At 35.6% G+C, this 18,384-nt stretch overlaps 2 protein-coding genes across 3 annotated transcripts in view; both read left to right on the top strand.

Moving 5' to 3' along the window:
• ppp1r18 (protein phosphatase 1, regulatory subunit 18) overlaps nt 1–6,425 on the top strand; it is an 18,556-nt gene extending 12,131 nt beyond the window's left edge. The window contains exons 3-4 of one of the 2 annotated variants that reach the window (XM_015049991.1): nt 2,981–3,191; nt 5,624–6,425. In XM_015049991.1, the coding sequence (XP_014905477.1) occupies nt 2,981–3,191; nt 5,624–5,643 (231 nt within the window). In that variant the 3' untranslated portion in view covers nt 5,644–6,425. The remainder of the gene's footprint in view (nt 1–2,980; nt 3,192–5,623) is intronic. The other variant, XM_015049992.1, reaches the window with a different exon arrangement.
• A 1,177-nt stretch (nt 6,426–7,602) lies between these two features.
• cratb (carnitine O-acetyltransferase b) overlaps nt 7,603–18,384 on the top strand; it is a 20,225-nt gene continuing 9,443 nt past the window's right edge. Inside the window, exons 1-10 of the mRNA XM_015049993.1 lie at nt 7,603–8,016; nt 8,284–8,508; nt 9,702–9,820; nt 11,290–11,343; nt 13,026–13,191; nt 15,172–15,346; nt 16,227–16,317; nt 16,565–16,652; nt 16,726–16,826; nt 17,503–17,622. Coding sequence (XP_014905479.1) covers nt 7,966–8,016; nt 8,284–8,508; nt 9,702–9,820; nt 11,290–11,343; nt 13,026–13,191; nt 15,172–15,346; nt 16,227–16,317; nt 16,565–16,652; nt 16,726–16,826; nt 17,503–17,622 — 1,190 coding nt within the window. The 5' untranslated portion in view covers nt 7,603–7,965. The remainder of the gene's footprint in view (nt 8,017–8,283; nt 8,509–9,701; nt 9,821–11,289; nt 11,344–13,025; nt 13,192–15,171; nt 15,347–16,226; nt 16,318–16,564; nt 16,653–16,725; nt 16,827–17,502; nt 17,623–18,384) is intronic.

The following is an 18,384-nucleotide window of genomic DNA, read 5'->3' on the forward strand; positions in this document are numbered from 1 at the left end:
CTATGGTGATCCAGATGCCAGAAAATGGTGAAAATTGAACTTCATTGAGTTTTCACAAATCAGATAAAAGTTTCACAAATCCCAAACATGGTTATAAATGTTCTGCTATTAGAGCAGAATAATCTAGTCCAGGTTTGAAGAGTCTAGGTGTTGTAGTTTTTTAATTAGAGCAGATCTAGTGTGATCCAGATGGAAAAAAAAAGGTGATTATCGAACTTTATTGAGTTTTCACAAATCACAAACAAGGTTTTAAATATTCAGCTTGAAGAAGAGAACAATCTACTCCAAGTTTCAAGTGTCTAGGTGTAGTAGTTTTTAAACTAGAGTTGATTAAAGATGTGGAAAGTTGTGAAAAATTAAGTGGAATCGCCCTTTAGCTATTGGAAGCTGGAATTGGAAACCAACTTCAGCTTCATTGTAGTTGCAAAGGTCAACAGTAAAAGACTCGATGCCAGTTGAAACTCTTGGTGGTTGTTGCGGCCCAACCAGTCTATATTTAAAAGCAATACCTTTTCCACATAGGTTGAGGCCTGCTTGGTTTTCTTTTTTCCTTTAATAAATACAATAATTTCAGAACTGTCTTTTTCCTTGTTTCTGCTACATTTAAGAGTAGCAGAAACAGAATCTATAAACACCTTATAGCTTTTTGTCATGTAATTCAGGCTATAAGGACTTTACTCTCTTAGCTGCAGTAAGAGATGACCACAAAGTGATTTTCTGACCACCTGTTGCTCACGTTGTTGGAGCCTTTCAGACCGTTTGACGTCAGCCGTCCTTCCCTCCCCCCTCAACACCATCACATCACAGTAGGGGGTGAACCGCCTGAGCTTCAACTGACTCAGTCTTTTCTTTCTACTTTTGTACCTCAGATCTTGTGTAATATTACTAAACATAGACTCCTGCAGCAAGATCTTGTTGGGCATTTTTTTGTCCCTGTAATATTTACTCTTCTGTCCCATGTATTGTTTGAATTTTTTTACCTCTGCATAGTCCCACGAATGTTTTGCAAAAGGAAGTCAGTGTAGGAGGCGACCTCAAAGCTACTCTCTGTTGCTAGTTTCAGCCTTGCATTGTTGTGCCTTTGAATTTAAATGCATGAACTTCCCTCTTCTTGGCTTCTTCTTTGGCTCTGCTCTCCTGCAGCGTTAGCCTGGGTTAATCAGGGTCAGGGATGCAGGATTAGCCTTCTGTGCCTTAGTTTGATTCGGCCAGCCTCACTTGAGCGGAGCTGTTCTCTGCACTTCAGACGGCCACAGTTCAAAGTGAAGCAGCTCCATGCACACCTTGTCTGCACTTCTAAATGTACTTACTGCCCCATCCAGGCATCAGAGCTGAGCTTCTGTGATTAAGTCTGTCGATGTGCCGCTGCTTCCTTTAAACTAACTGCTTCGTAAACAACCTCCACTGGGCTTTGCTCTACTTTTTTATTTTTATTAAGAAAACCAGAACTTAGCGTTCAGTTTCTGTTTCTGCTTCTGCTTCCTAATTTGCGCCGCTCTCCAGTCAACAACTGCAAGGGGTGATTGGAGTATTTCTGCTGTTTTAAGCCTCACGCTGTCAGTTGGCTTAACAGTCATAGCGTGTGCAGACGCCTCTCAGAGACACACTGAAACTTTTTCCAGCACCTACACCCTGTCTGTCTTTGCAAGTTGAAGTTAGCATATCTAAGAGGAAATAGGCCGAGTTTGAAGCCGTTTGTCTTCAGTTAGAAACATTTTTCCACAATAGGTCACGTTTGCAAGAATTTTAAGCTATCATACAAAGTAAAACATCTAGTTTTACTGTTTAAGTCAAATAAATTTAGCAAGTTTTAGATTTTGTGTGAGTTTGTGAAAAATAAACTTTCAGTATTAAGTTGTGTTAACTTTTTATTAATTTTGTCAAACCTCCAAGAATTGTATAAACTAGAGTTTTTAGGTTAGCACTTAAAAAAACTGAAAAAAGAAACAGATAGGAGTAGGAACTATTTCCCAGAATGCTTAGCGGCATGTTTCTGTATCCTGAGATGGAAGTGTGTTACATTGATCTGACTGGTGTTTTATTAAGGCAAATGTTTGTTTTAATGCTTGATGATCACACTAAATGTTTCTGAGCAGAATTCATTCTTATGTTTAATAAAATTCATTATCAGATCAGAAATTGTGTTCATGCAATTTGAAACAAGAATTTAATTTACTCTAAAGTAAAATAAGTAGTTATTTTAACTTGAGATTGTGAGTATGTGGCTCTTTAACTAGGTGAGAGAATTTCTTTTGTTGCACATTGTGAAATAATTATTTGGTTTAAATTGCAGCATTAAGTTAAAACTTACAATTCAGTTGTTTAGAAAACTTGTCTCTTGTTATTAAATAAACTTCATGAATTTTCATTTCTGAGTTAAAACCAAAACAATTTCCTTATTGACTTAAATTTCATTTTTGAGGCAGCAGGCGGACTTTCATTTTCAAGTTAAACCACCTTCAAATGTTTTACAGTGTATGAAAAAAAACAGGTTTCTGTGTTTTTATTTTTTGTCAAACTTAAAAGGGGTTGTCAAATGTTAATTTAATTTATAAAGAGAAAAATGCTGTAAAACCCGTCATGTCTGTTAGTGAAAATGTTTTTGTCCTCATTAACATTAACACTATTTTTGAACAGCTAAGTAAAATTTCAACTTACTCATATAAATGTATCGCACTTCCATCTAAGGATACAAAATGTGCCGATAAGCATTCTGGGAAATAGTTCCCTCTCCTGTCTTTTTCTTCTTTCAGTGTTTTTAACCCAAAATTAATAAAAAAAAGTTAACACAACTTACTACTGTAAGTTTATCTTTCACTAACTCTGACATTTCGGTTCAAAATCAAAAAGTCGCAAAATTTATTTGACTTAAAGAGCAGAAGAAAGTAGACACAACTAAATGCAGGTCAAATGTTTTACAGTGCGACGTCGCTCATTTAATATAATACAATAAAACCAAAATGTGTGTTGTCTTTTGCAGGGGAAGGTGTGTTTTGATGAAGACCAGCTGGAGCAGGTGTGTGAGTATCCTTCAGAGACCTTCATGCTGACGTTGAGTCCACTCCCTTATGACCTTGAGAAAAAGGAGAAGGAGGCGCACAAGGACGATGGTGAAGGTGAGGGAGGAGGAGGAGTTGTGCTCAAAAGCACGAAGAGCACAGGGACGGCGACGACACCTCGCCTGAGAGTGGGTCAGTGTCACCCCCGTCTCCGAAGACATAAAGTTTAATGAATGTTTTATGTCTTACAGATGTCCTGAGAAATTATCTATCTATTGGGTTTGATTTATTCATTTTAAAAAGTTGATGTTTTAGTCAAAATAAAGGGTTTTTCTTGGTGAAGCTCCAGCTAGAGCACAGGTGTCCAAAGTGTGGCCTGGGGGCCATTTGTGGCCCTTGAGCTGACTCTTGTGGCCCCCAATAACTATTTAAATAATTTAACACATTTACAGAGTTTCAATTTGTAATCAAGGTAAAAGCCAAATTTGCTGCAGGTTTTATTTTATTTTATTTTTTACCAAACTTGGCTAAATATAGCAAATGTTTTGAAAGAAAGTGACCCAAATTCTGTTATTATTATTACTGAAAATAAATGCATTCAGTCTAACCCAAAAGAAACTAAAAACTAAATGTCTTTCTTTTAATACAGCAAATATGCAGAATGTACAATGGGGTAATTGTAGAGGAAAAAAAGAGTACATTTCTGCCAAAAAAAAAAAAAAAACCTCATACATTTTGACACTAATTTCAGAAATTTTCCTCAAAAAATTGGAAAATGTCTGAGTTTCAAAAATCAAAATTTTTTGACATTTGAAACTAAATGTATAATTTTTCCTAGAAAATGTCTGAGATTAATCGCTAAATTTCTGAAGTCTTTGGTGGAAATTTAATTAAATTTTTATTATTTTCAATGGCCCTACTACACTGTCATAAAAATCCCTTTCAACTTTTGGATCTACAATGGAAATTCATTTTGAAAAAATAAAAAATATGGGCTACTTTATCTGTTTGATTTTAGGTTAGGATTTTTTTTTATCCAGTCGACAGTTTTGGCCCATGTGACAAAAAGTTTGGACACCCCTGAGACAGAGATTATAAATCACATTGGAATAAACAGCAAACAAATGTTTTACAGGCATATATCCTCACCACTGCCTCATGTTTGTACTATTGACCTTTAACCTGAGCTGAGTTTTCTTGCAGTCTGAACGTTATGGGTTCGACTCCAGCTTCATGTTTATCCCTGTTTCTATGCACTTTACCACATTCTGCCTGCTGATCTGCATACACAGCTCTGGAAAACATAAGAGACCATTTAAAATGATCAGTTTCTCTTATTTTATCCTTTATAGGTTTATGTTTGGGTAAAATGAATATTGCTCTTTTATTCTGTAAACTACTGACATGTCTCTGAAATTCCAAGCAAAAAACCAAAAAACTTGTATTTATTAGCAGAGAATGAGAAATGGTCAAAATAAGAAAAAAGCATGCAGTGCTTTCAGACCTCAAATAATACAAATAAAACAAGTTAATATTCATTTAGAAACAGCAAAACTGCTGTTTTAACTCAGGAAGAGTTCAGATGGAATAACTGAGGTTTTCAATGAGGGTCAGTGCAGTGGGCTCTTAGTCTTTTCCAGAGCTGCATGTGTTTGAATATATGTTTGTGAGTGCAGTTTGGTGAATGTGGCTTTAATATAAAATGCTTTGAGTGATTAGCAGAAATGCACAACATAAAGTCCACTTCCAATAAAACATGCTGCTAAATCGTTTACTGTTTAAAATTGTTGTGACATATAGTTGGTTTCTTGCAACCACATCCTTATAAATATTCACCAAATTGCATAAAGCCACTGTTTTTGTATGACTTTGTATAATTTGTTTCTGTTGAAAGCATCAGTTGCTTTTGCAAGTATTTGGACTTTTTTAGCCTCCCAGCACTGTAGTTTTCAGTTTGTTACTGATACTGTTTCCCCGAAAGGTCAAAACAATGATTTAATTCCTCTTCATTCCAGTTTGTTAACCCTCAGATAACTTCCCTTTTATTTTTTTATAATCAACGTTTTAACTGGGTAAAAAATACGTCTCAAGTGAGTTTTGCTTTAGCATGCTAGTTAGCGTTGTAGCAATAATTTCCCCTAAAATTTTCAGAGTAATGCAACATTACCAAAGCTCTCAGCATCTTTTTAAGTTTTATTTTATGTGCCTGTATATACCTGATTTTATTACTTTTAGTTTTTAAGTAGTATAAATATCTACTTATATTATCAAGCTAGCATGTCTTCCTTTAGCATGCTAGTTAGCATCAGAGTTTCATAAACATGATTTATTACCTTCCTGAATGTTTTTGCTGTTATTTAAACTCCTCTGACATTTGAATGGTTTGTTGTGAAGGAGAAAATACAGATCATTGAGATCTTATTTTCTAAATAAATGGGGTAAAATCTGTAAATAACAGGTGAGCAATGTGGGCAAGCTCATTATAAAGAAGAAGAGTTAAACTGCACCTGTCCTGTAGACACAATCGGTAATTTATTAACGAAGAGTAATCCATCTTAAAATCTAATTGTATTCAAAACGTAAATAAAGATCCACTTTAATTTCCTTTCGTCTCTGTCTTCCAGATGAGTCTTGCCCTCGGTAGAAGCCAATCATCTTCACCAAAATTGCCCATGTGATGAGATCATCGACATTTTATCAAAAAATCCTATAATTTTTTATCCTCTTTTGACTTATTGGTGTGTTGTATTCATTTTGGCATGTAGAATCAGTTCATTTAGGTTGAGGCACATGGTTGTTTACTGTGGGAACATTTATTTGAAGGGACAGTTGTGAATGTTAAAGCACGGTACGTATGTAAAAAGATAAAAATAAAAACTCAGGTGTGCATTTCTGAGTGATGACAATCACTTATCTATGCAATAAGAACAAATGAAAAGAAGATTTTATTTTCCAGGTGATATATTTTATAGTTTCTTCTATATTTGTCTTTTAAATGTTAGAATGCTCTGAAAAAATAGACTTGAAGTGATTTTTATGTCATCTGGATTTATGTGCCTGCTGGATTAGCTCATACAGATGACCTAAAGATTAATGTAATCTGATAGTTTGAAGCCTGTTTAATAAACCAACTTTCACTGGGTTTTGGTGCAATGTGTGACATGATTGGTCTATGAATATGGACTCTGCTAAAGGTTTTATTTTTGGTGTTTTTATTGTGAATGGGACCTGAACGGATGTCAATGAGAGGAAGATTTTATTTCAACCCAGACACCAGATGCACTTCAGCTGATTTTGGACTTTTATTTTGCTTATTTAACCTCAATATTTCAATTGGTAAAGATTATGTGCATGTGACGGTTTTCCTTTGATGGTTATGGAAGCTGGCTTCAAAACAGAAAAAGCTAATAAAGTGTTATAAAACAGTTTTATGTCCTGTTTTTTTGGTGCTTGTGTTTAAATAAATGTTTCTCAGCAGTTTCTGTTTTGAGTCACAATTAAATTACTTTTCCCAGATGTTTTCCCAGATGTATTTTAGTTCTGGTTTTCTTTGAAAATATTGTGAAATGTTGAAATTATGAAACTGAAAACCATTTTAATGTCTTTGGCTCTTGTGTTTGTCAACAGATGTCCCACAGTGTTATTTTGTATTTTTTCAAAATGTTTTTGATTAGATGATCAATACCAGTACTGTAAAACAAATACAGTGAATTAAAAACAAACAAAATTGAAACCCAAATAAAAATATTTTTGTAATAAGATCCTCACTATAACCACAAAACTAAATAATTCCTAATTTTTGTACTATTTCTTAATTCTCCTTTTACTCAAATCTAGAAATACAAAAACAAATTGAAAAAATAATCATATATGTGATTATTTAAACTAAACTGGAAATAAATGATTCAATTGATTCTAACATATATAAATAATTAAATGTGAAAATTTGCTAACATTTAATTTGCCTTCACATCAGAAGAAATTATCTAAGTTCATTCACCAGTCCGCTGTTACAGAAAGTCATGACCTACTTTTATTTTAATCTGTTTGTTTCACCCTTTAAAATAAATCAGTTGTCACTTTCACGAGCTATAATGGACGTGACACAGGAAGTGTGAAATAATTACATAAATACTACAGGAATTACAAATTATGCAAAGTTAAGTGGAATTTCTGTGACAATAATTCATATGAGTAACAGCAAAAAATAAATCAGGCAATAAAAATTTTCCAAATCAGTTTCTTTTAACAGAAAAACTTAATAACGTTAACAAAAACTGCATGTGTGTTTGTTTTTCTTTCAGTGGGAAGAGAATCCTGAAAATGTACCCAAGTAAGAGTAATTATACTTCATATAAAGTTACTCAAGTATAGTACAGCGTAGTAAAAATAATCCTAAAAGCAATTTTTTTTCTAAATAGTTACTGAAGTAAATGTAATTGAGTAAATGTAGATAGTTACCTCTGTAATATTTTTACAACGTCTCTGTTTAGGGTTCACCACTTGTTTACCAGAGTTGAGGGCGCAACAGCGGCACCCTTTGCCCAGGCACGGTACTGCACCCTGCTTTCGCGGGTCGGTCACGTAGCTGTTTACGGAAACGTCTTTACGTCAGCACGTGTACAGCAGCCGCGGCGGCGGCAGGCAGTAGTCATCTCCTAGCTTCTGTCCACTACGTGAGGCTCTGCATGCTCGTTGCCAGAGGGAACAACCACCGGAGAGAAGAGGCGGAGGGGGGACCGCGTTGTTTTCCGCCCTGAAAAATCAACTTTTCTCAGAAAGTTGTGCGTCGAGCGATGAGGGCTGCCGTGTGTCTCCATGGCGGAGAAGTAGGAGGCGGTCAGGGCTTCATTTTGGGGATCTGACGCTGCGCGGTCTGAGCTATATACGTCTGTGGACGTAAAGGAGAAGGTGCCTTTTTGTGGCCACACATGCTCCACAGAGTGGGGAGCTGATCCCAAGAAATATGATTTTCAAGAATATTCACCCCAGAACTTGCAGAGCATGGCTGTCTTTGGTGAGTCTTTTGTTTTTGTCGAGTTGTTTTCATGCTGTTTCTGTTGACCTTCTCGTCTCTTAGAGTGACAAAAAGGGCCTCAAAGTGAGTATTTCTATCAACAACACTGCTGGTAATTAAATAACGAGTAGCGGATGTAGATTCCACTATCATATCTTCTGCATTTCCTGCAGTGACGCAATTTAATTGGCTCTGGTCAAACTCCAGTGGAAGACAAACCAGGCGTTCAGTAAACAGAAAAACACGCGTCCCTCTTCTTTTGTGCAGGTTTCCCCGAGGCAGGAACCGTGTTTCTACTCCACGGTGCCCCCGCAGCCGGTGCCTCCGCTGACCCAGACCCTGCAGGGATATCTGAGAGCCTTGGAGCCCCTTCTGCCCCCGGAGGAGATCAACCACACCCGCAGGATGGTGCAGGAGTTCGGGAGGCCCGGGGGCCTGGGACAGCAGCTACAGGAGGGGCTGGAGAGGAGAGCCAGGCTCACCAAGAACTGGGTGTGTGTGAAGCAGACACATGTTCAAGCTGGAAATGGGCGGAAGCATAATTGCTATTGCTTAAAAGCAAAAAAGACACAGTCCAAAATGCACTACACCAGGAACATCTTTGAATATATTTAAACGAGTTAAAGACACAGAAATAAACTAAATTACCAAAGTAATAACCATGAAATGCTCACAAAAACAAAAGTCATCTGGTGAAAGTTAGAGAGCAATCATTCTGTAAATATTTTGCTAAATTTTCTAGAACCTATAATCATAATGATGTCATTTTCACAACAGCGAATTAAGGACTTCATAGGTAGAAAAAAAGGAGTAAAGTTACACCAAAATAATCCAAAACTTTTGAGATTAATCACAGAAATTTTCTAGAACCAACATGGAAATTTCTGAATGTGAAAAATCAATAATTTGCTGGATGAACATTTTTGACTTTTGAAGCTCAGAAATTTCCTTATTTTTTTCTAGAAATTTTCTCTTATTAATCTAAAAATATTTGAGTTTTTTCCTAGCAAATTTTAGACACTTCAAACTAATAAATTTCCTTGTTTTTTTTCTAGAAAATTTGAGGTTAATTTAAAAATGTTAGAATTTTTTCTAGCAAATTCAGAAATGTCCATGTTTTTCTAGAAGATTTCTAAGATTAATACAAAAATATTAGATCTTTTTAGCACATTTTCAACATTTTAAACTCATCAATTTTGCAAAAAATATATCTCAAATGAGTTTTACTTTGACATGCTAGTTAGCGTTGTAGCAGTCATTTTGTAGGAATGCTTTAGTACCAAAGCTCTCGGCATGTTTTTAAATTTTATTTTATGTGCCTGAGTTTATTACTTTTTTTTTTAAGTATAAATATCTACTCATATTATACATATTTAATACATCCAACTAAATAAGTTAAATATCTCGTAAAGTATATAAATATTGCATTAGTATTTAAATATTCATACAATGCTACTTAAACAAAATTGTGAAGTGAAATATTAATGTTTATTTAATTTTTGATGTAGAATGAAAGAGAAAACGATAAAATATAGTAGATAGTTGCATAAAAATAGATAATGTATTCATGCTTTGAGTGGAATATTTTTTGTTTAAAATTAATTGTACTTCAGTTATTTTTACTGAAATTAATAAAAAATGTATAGAAAACGATAAACAGTTTGAATTTTCTTTGGTCCTTCCAGGTGTCAGACCTGTGGGTCCAGTGGGCGTACCTGGAGAGCAGGCAGCCCCTGGCGGTCCACTCCAACCCGGCCATCTCTCTGCCCCGCAGGGACTACAACGACTGGAGGAGCCAGCTGCTGTGAGTTCAGAAAACTACACGGTTTGACCCATAATGAGCAGTTAGAAGCGTGTGTCTGAAGGAGATGCTTACTCTGGCATTCAGACGTCCTTATCTGTGTTTGGTGGTCGAGTCGTTTGCTTTGTTTTCTGCTGGAGAAACGTCCGATAGTGGAGGCTTCACTTATCGGGAGAGGATGCGTTCTGACTGATAAAATTCAAACAGAAGAAGAAACAAAAAATGCTTTTCCTAAACTATTTATTTTATCTCATAGATTGCAATGTTTTTATATGTTATGGTTAAACCAGAGATGTCCAAAGTGTGACCTGGGGGCCATTTGTTGCCCTCTGGATGGAACTAAATGTGATTAAATTTAGATTTTTACAGACAAATAAAATGTTCTTATGTTTATTTGTTTAGGTGCAAGACAATAATATTTATTTTATTAATATTTCTGTTGTTTTTTTATGACACTTTGCTGAAACCAGCAAGAAAATGCTGCCCAACCTTTGTTCCCAAAAAAATAAAAATACATAAAAATAAGGCTAATAAACCCCTAAAAAGTTTTGGAAAATATTTAATACATCAGCTGCGAAAGGCTCTGATTGTATTTTGGATCAATAATGATTTACAGATTACTTTTTTTTTTTTACAAAAATTAGACTACTGTGCTTAAATAGTACAATAGTACATGCTTTTTATGGTTTTATTAAAATAGTTTATCATAACATTGAAGAGATAAAAAAAGATCTTCAGAAATAAAACTTTTCATTTTTAGTAATAAAAAAAATTTAGTCCTCAGGTTTTCTCAACTTAACAGTTTTGGCACTAATGGAAAAAAGTCTGGACCCACTGGGTTAAACTCCATAAATCATGTGTCAAACTCAAGGTCCAGGGGCCAAATCTGGCCCGCTGTAGCTAATTATGTGGCCCTCCAGACCTCAAATTACGTCAACAAGTCCCTTCAGTTCCTCACAAATCCGTAAAATTCACACAAAATCAACACATCAACACAGTTTTTCTGATTTTTACTGCAAATTTTTTCTCAAAATTGGCAAAAGTTTTGAGTTGAAGTAACTGCTGCCTCAACCTTCCTGGATGTCAAGTTATAGTCTGTTAGCGATGCAGCGATTAATAAAAAGTCACATTTAACATCACATATTGTAAAAATTCCTTACAGATATTTCTAAATTAGCACCTCAAACTCTGTGTTTTTGATTGCAGAAAAACACAAAAACGATCAGAAAATCATGGATGAACTGATCAGTGAGAAAAGATGTTCAATATTATTTAATCTTAGGAAACATTTACTGAATGCTAAAACAGCTATTTATTGATAATTTAACAGTTTTATGGGTTTTATCAACACATTCTGGCACAACTGGCCCTTTAAGAACGTTCAGATTGTTGATTTGGCCCAAAATGAAAAGCAGTTTTCAGCCCAGCTTTAAATCTATAATGACGGTAATATTATGTTCCTTTCTTCACAGGTTTGCGTCTAAATTGATAGCAGCTGTTTTGGACTTCAGAGCCAAAGTGAACAGGTGAGTTTTACCTTCTATAATAACTCAGTGAACACTCTGACTCTTTGGAGTGATTCCTCACTGGAGTGATTCCCCTTTGAAGTGATTCCTCACTGGAGTAATTCCTCACTGGAGTGATTCCTCACTGAAGTGATTCCCCTTTGAAGTGATTCCCCTTTGAAGTGATTCCTCACTGAAGTGATTCCTCTTTGGAGCGATTCCTCTTTGAAGTGATTCCTCTTGCTCTGTTCACGTGCTGTAGGCGTCATTTCGTCCTCTTGTTGTTGCCCGTCTTGTGTTTCGCCCAGCTGGAGTTGCCGTGTGTTTGGCTGAGCGTTTGATGATAATCTGTAGCTAAATTTACTTGGACTGTAAGAGTATCTGCAGCTGATCTCAACCCTCAATGGATTACAGGAGCAGCCTGTTTACCTCCTCATATACCTTAGTTATAGTAAGGATTTATTAATAGAATATATTTTTATTGTAGTTTAATTATTTTGCCTTGCATATATTTGCATGGACTGGTGACAATACTTTAAATTCATCGTATCTTTTGTTATTTGCATACTTTCCATATAAGAAATTTGTTTCATCATTTTCAGGATAAATTTCAATTTCTGATGTTAAATTTAAGAAAAATATTGATATATTTGCTATTTTCTCCACTTTTTGACCCACAAAAGCATCAATAATATCAGTAAAATTGAAAATATGAGTAAATCCAGTTATTGTGTGCAGTTTAGTTACATAAATCACTTTTTAAAAGTAATTTAAAGTTACTTAAACTTTTAAAGTTCTTAAAAAATGTAAAAGTTAGGCTCTGAAATAGGAGCCAATTTCAGATGAGAATGTTTTTCAAGAACAATATTTGTGTTTGTGGCGCCATGAATGCTGTTCCATGCGATCACACTTATACTGTTACCTAAAAATTGAGTAATAAATTGTTTTTTAAATAATAAACTTTATCATTGTAATAACAGTATCGCAAAATGTTGTGATAAAATTAAAAGTCCTGCCCTACCTGGGTGACATCAGGATATATATCTTCTATAAGTCTGTCGTTGAGAGTTTCATCTTTTCTGTCGTCATCAGAACCAGAGACTTAAAAACCTCAATGAGATTTATCAGGTTCTGGTTCTGTTCTGGGACGGCTGAGGATCCTCTGGAGATGATGATGATGATGCAAAGAAGGATTTTACATAAAGTCAGGAAAATTATGGACAGTCCTCTTCATTAGACTGTCTTCAGTCAGAGGCTTCTTCAGATTCCCTGTAATACAGACTGCTACAGGAGATCCACAGCCATCACCATCTACAATAACTTTTTGAAGAATTTTGAACTAACATTTAATTTTTGATTTTGAATAACTTTGTTGCATTTTTGTTACCTTAAGCCTTTGAGCCCAATACCTAAAAAATAACTTTTTCATCAATATTAAGGAATTATTGACGTAAAACAAGCTCGTATTTCTAAGAAATAAGTTGACAAAGCCAACTTATTTCTTGTAAGTTACCTTTGTTTTATTACAAGTGTACTTTTCACTAGAAACTAGACCAATAGCCTCTATTTCCATTGTGATGAATGGAGGGTTCATGTCCGAATCGACGCAGTAGGTTCTTGTATCTCGTTCTTGAACCTGAGTGGTTTTCTGATGTGTTTTCTGAAGCGGTGGGAATCCTGACAGCTGCTTGTGTTTGTCTCAGTGGGCAGCTGCCGGTGGAGTACATGCGGGGGAAGCCTCTGTGCATGGAGCTGTACCCGCTCCTCTTCTCCTCCAGCAGGATTCCCGGACCCAAACACGACTACGTCGCTCACTACAGCAACTCCCGGCGCTCGCCGACGCACATCACTGTGGTCAGGAACTACCAGGTGGGCAGAGCTGGGGAGTAACTAGCATCACTTACTCAGTTACAGTTACTTGAGTAACGTTTAAAAAAAAAAAAAAATATATATATATATATATATATATATACACACACACACTTTTAGGAGAGTTTTTGTTACTCTGTTATTTTTACTTTTACTTGAGTAAAAGTATGTTGAAGTTGGGAGGCGTCTCTATTTATAACTCGGTATTGGTTTTCATCCACAGCACTGAGGTCATGTCCTGATTTTATTGCTACCTGGTTGGTTTCACTCCTGAAAAGGTAGATTTTGTGTTTTTAGCTCAGATGGATTAAAAATAACTGATGAGCCAGAGAGGAAGGAATGTGTTGCTTCCTGTCCAGGAGTTTAAAAGTCTTGATGACCTTTTGTGACAACAGAGATGCTAAACACAGTATGAGATTCTTCTGATGGTTAAAATAAGTCCAGACTGGGCCGGAGTTGAAGGTTGAAATCCCAACATCTCATGTGAAATATTTTTATCCAGGAGGTGCAGAGGCTGGGACCCGTCCAGAACATTTTATTATTCTGGCTGACCTTTACACAAACTGCTTCACTGTCCAATAACTCTTTGCCAATCTGGCTGTAGTTTAATGAACTCTGTGCCTCTGTCGACTGCAGGGAACCAAATTTATCGCAGCTTTTTTTCTATGTTCATGGAGCAACAAAGGTCAACTTTCAAACCCACCACAAAGGTCAGAGTTGAAGGTGTCTTTCAGATTTGGCGTAGCTTCCTGTCTTTTTACTGATAATCAGCTGAACGTCTTATTAATGAAGTCTTGTTTGTTTTGAAACCATTGTAATGCTTCAATAGGCCTGTTAAGCTAACAAATTAAACTGGATGATAAATTGCTCTTGGAGTTACTGCTATAAAAGATAATATTATACTATTAACATATTATGGTAATGTTATAATAATGCAACCAACAATTATTCTGATGATTAACCGGGTATAAAAATTGGCACACTGCAGACTTTTCTTGTAATCGCTCAAGTCTTTTTATACAATATTATAAATGTAGCAAAAGATACAAATAGACAAATAACTCAAATCTTTTTTTTAAGTAAGAAAAGAAACATTTTGTTGTCTAAAATGAATTAACATGGCATTTGTACTAGGTGAAAATAAAAAATAAAATAAAAAATGCCACTTGAGGAGTTTTTGGTAGAACATATTTACAGACAAAGGAGTTTTTCATTTTAAATTCAGAATGTATACATACATGTTTTGTACAGATTTAGCTTAATTACTAATATGAATATGTTTTTTTTTCAGCAAGTGACCGTTTTTGTGCTAATATACTCCAGCTAACAATTAATTGATTACTAAAACAATTAATGTGATTAATCAGATTAATGTTTTTTCAGCCCTAAAAGCAAGTACGCCTTCTCAAAGATCAGTAAACTTTAATTTCTAACAAACATAAATGGAACTGCAACTCATTATAAATATCCAAACTAAACAAACGGCAAATAAAATGGATACTGTACGTAAAATTTCTCTTTAAAACAGCCACTGAATGCTGCATATGGCGGTAAAACAAGCTGACCAAATGTCCCAGAGGTCAGTTGGGTTGCTAGGTAACGGGCTGGGCCTGGCTCCAGTTGCTAGGAAACGGCCCAGTGCCCAGGAATGTAACTTAAGAGTTATAAACACCAAAAAACATGAACTTATTGTCTGAAATAGCTGGGTGTTTGTTTTGTTTGTTTTTGTAAATGCGTGGGCTGTTTTCAGAAGCAGTTGAGACTCGTATGAAAGTCCAAAAATATGATAAGCGCCCTTTAATACAGCAAAATCCTTAATGAATTAAAAGGTTTTGAAAAGTTTTGTAATAATCTCAACAGTTCTTTATTGACAAGGAATGATTTAAATTAAAAAAAATCCAATAGTTGCTGACTTAATCACTGAACATGGCGAGTCTCTGTCTCCTCTACGTGATTTAACCGTTCACTTCCTGGTTCTAGTTCTTCCAGCTGGAGGTCTACAACAGCGACGGCTCGCGGATGACCGAGAGTCAGATTCACAGTCAGCTGCACAGAATCAGGTCTCAGTCCTGGAAGACGGACAAGGAGCCCATGGGCATCCTGACCAGCGAGCACCGCCACACGTGGGGCGAGGCGTACAACCGCCTGCTGAAAGGTTCGACCGTACATCATCACACTTCCCAAACAGCTCAGGGGTATTTACTGGTTTGTTGTTTATTATAACAATCAAGGCTTTGGTTTGAAGAAATGAATCAAAATGGACCAAAATGAAGAAATGTTTGAATTCTGTTAATGAATCTGGGGTTTTTTTTTCCTCAAAAAGCCTAAACATAATAAAATACTTCATAATTCATTCAAATAGTTGTGTGTGTAGATGCTAAGGCTAACATTAGGATGCTAAAGCCAGTGCTAGCTGTTGCTGTAGTTCATAGGAGCTTCCTGTTCTGAATATCAAGAGTTCTTGTTTTTCTGCTGAACACAGACTTTCAAATTATGCAATCCTTAGATCTACTGCAACATTGCTTTCTTTCTTTCCTTTTTTTTTTTTTTTTTTGCTGCAGCTCTTAGTTGACAAGCTAGAACTGACAAATAGCTACAGTAAAAAGTATTTTATATTCATATTTTTATTTATGTATTCAAGATATTCGGAAAGAACAATTATTGATGAATGTATTATCTTATTGATAATTTTGTCTGAAACATTATTAATCTGCATGCAAAAACTGTTTCTATGTTGAGATTAATGTTAGCATGCTAATGTTAGCTTCACTGCTAATTATTGGGACTCTGCAGATGCAGTAGCTTGTTTCTTCTTCTAATGTAGAGATTTTATTTGCAGCTGGTCGGTTATTTTGCCTTATAGTTTTTTTTTTTTCATCTTCGTCTCATTCTCATGTAGCCTGCGGCTGTTTAAAACTAGAAACCAATTTAATATTAATCCACATCTTGATGTCTTAGACATGCAGGTTGAATAAATGTAAAAGCTTTGTTTGAATATTGAATATTTTCTGTTTCTTTATATTTTTTTTTTTTAGACAAACTGAACCAGGAGTCGGTGCGGATGATTGAGACGGGCCTTTTCTCGCTGTGCTTGGATTCTCCTGTCATGAGGATATCGGATGAGAAGTATGTGCTCACGCTCACATTCTCGGGAGTTTCTGTGTTTGCTGAACTTGTTGCGTAATCGCCTCTGCAGATATGATTGTGTCGTGTGTTGACGCTTGCTGCAGAGAGCAATCGTCTTTTCCTGTATTTGAACTGAAACTACAGATTGTGAAACGCTGCTTTGCATCAGAGATCCTTAAGAATATATATATATATATATATTTTTTTTTTTTTTTTGGGTCTCATGCTTTTGGTTTTTTTCCTGCAGGTATGCCAGCCGTAAGGCGGCTCAGATTCTACACGGAGGCGGGACGTACTCCAACAGCGGCAACCGTTGGTTTGACAAAACGCTGCAGGTGGGTCCGATCACCAATGATGGAGCCACTTTGGAGAAGCTGATTGTATTTGACTCTGTATTTGTTTAAACAGTTTGTGGTGGGCGAGGACGGATCATGGGGCCTCCTGTACGAACAGGCCACAGCCGAGGGCCCGCCCATAGCCAACCTGCTGCACCATATACTGGAGTACTGGTGAGATAAAATACTCCCACTACAACAAATACTGCTGTGCTGGATGAGCACCAGTTGCTGGGATTGTTGGACAAGCTGGTACACGAACAAAACGGCCTCAATATCAATGATCTGGTCTAAACGAGGTTTTAAAATGATTAAATCTTACTTTCAAACGGGTTATTGAAATCCTTGAATTCATATGACGTGTTTTCAAAGTTTGTAAACTGCACAGCTTTGTAATAAAATACAATCTAGCATTTTATTAAATCCAAAATATGGAAAGAAATCCTTTGTGATTTCTTTCCATATTTAACTGGAAAAAGTTTCTGTTATAAAATTTGGGCTTTTTTTAAAGTGTTGTCAGACTAGTCTGAGGAAATGAGATTTCAAAACATAAATTTTATTATATTTTAATCCACCTGGTCCCAGCTATGTGGAATTATTACAGTAACAGTAATAATATAATAGTGGAATAAAACCATTGTTTTAGTTCATTCATGTTTTATCCCCTAAGTGTTGTGCTGTTTGAAAACTGACTTTATTTAATTTTCCTTTGGGATCAATAAAATATTTTTGAGTTTGAATTTAATTAAAAACATTTGAAAAATGTCCATGACAGATTTTATGCCACATCCCTTCAGTTGAAGTGAGAGGAATATTTTCTGCTCATGAATATTTTTCTGTTTGTTCGCAGTGAGACGCCCGACCCAAAGAGGGCGCCGCTGGTTCCTCTGCCGATGCCCAAGAAGCTCTACTTCCACATTGACCGGGACATCAAGAGGGACATCGAGCAGGCCAAGCAGAACCTGGACATGTGAGCCCGTTTTTTTGACCTGACTGGGTCCAACTTCCTCCTGCTGGATTCAGCAAATCTGGAGAGTAAAACGAAATGACGTTTTCAGAACCGTCACGTTGAGCTGCTTATTTTCAGAACCATCGTAAATCATCCGTCTGCTCGCTGCAGTGAGGAGCGAAAGTTTTATTTCCTGCTGGATGAAAGAACATGACGGATATTTCCTCTGTTTGCTTCATTCGAGCTTTAAATCAGAACATTAACGCTACGGAGAACTTTGTAGCACATTTGAAATTCATTTTTTAGCTCTAAACTGACAGATCAGTTCTGATGGAGTATTTTTTTTATTCTTGGTTTTCACAGATAAAGGAAAAAGTATGTTGATTCTTTTAGCAGCTGAGGCCAAAGTCTTGTTTTTTAGCAACAAAATTAAACATCATCAGGTAGAAAAATGGCAAATATGACTAAAAATAAACACAAGAAGTTAAACTTTAAATGTAGAAATTATAAAATGCTATAATAAAACCAAAACATGAATTTTGACAGCAGGGATTATAAAACATGGATTAAAACTTAATGAAAGGTAAATGAAATCTGATCAATGCAAACATGTTTATCTGTTAAATAATAATTTGGTTTTATTTCTTGAAGCTTTTGGATTGCAATTTACATCTTATATTTAGTAATTCTATTTTTTTTATTATATATTGTATAATTTTATTAAATACAATTAATAATATAATGTACTGATAATTTAATTTAATATAATTTAATATTTAAATA

This window comes from Poecilia latipinna, unplaced genomic scaffold, assembly GCF_001443285.1.
Source record: "Poecilia latipinna isolate Pla-1442-1.1 unplaced genomic scaffold, P_latipinna-1.0 Scaffold970, whole genome shotgun sequence".
Taxonomy (NCBI): Eukaryota; Metazoa; Chordata; class Actinopteri; order Cyprinodontiformes; family Poeciliidae; genus Poecilia; species Poecilia latipinna.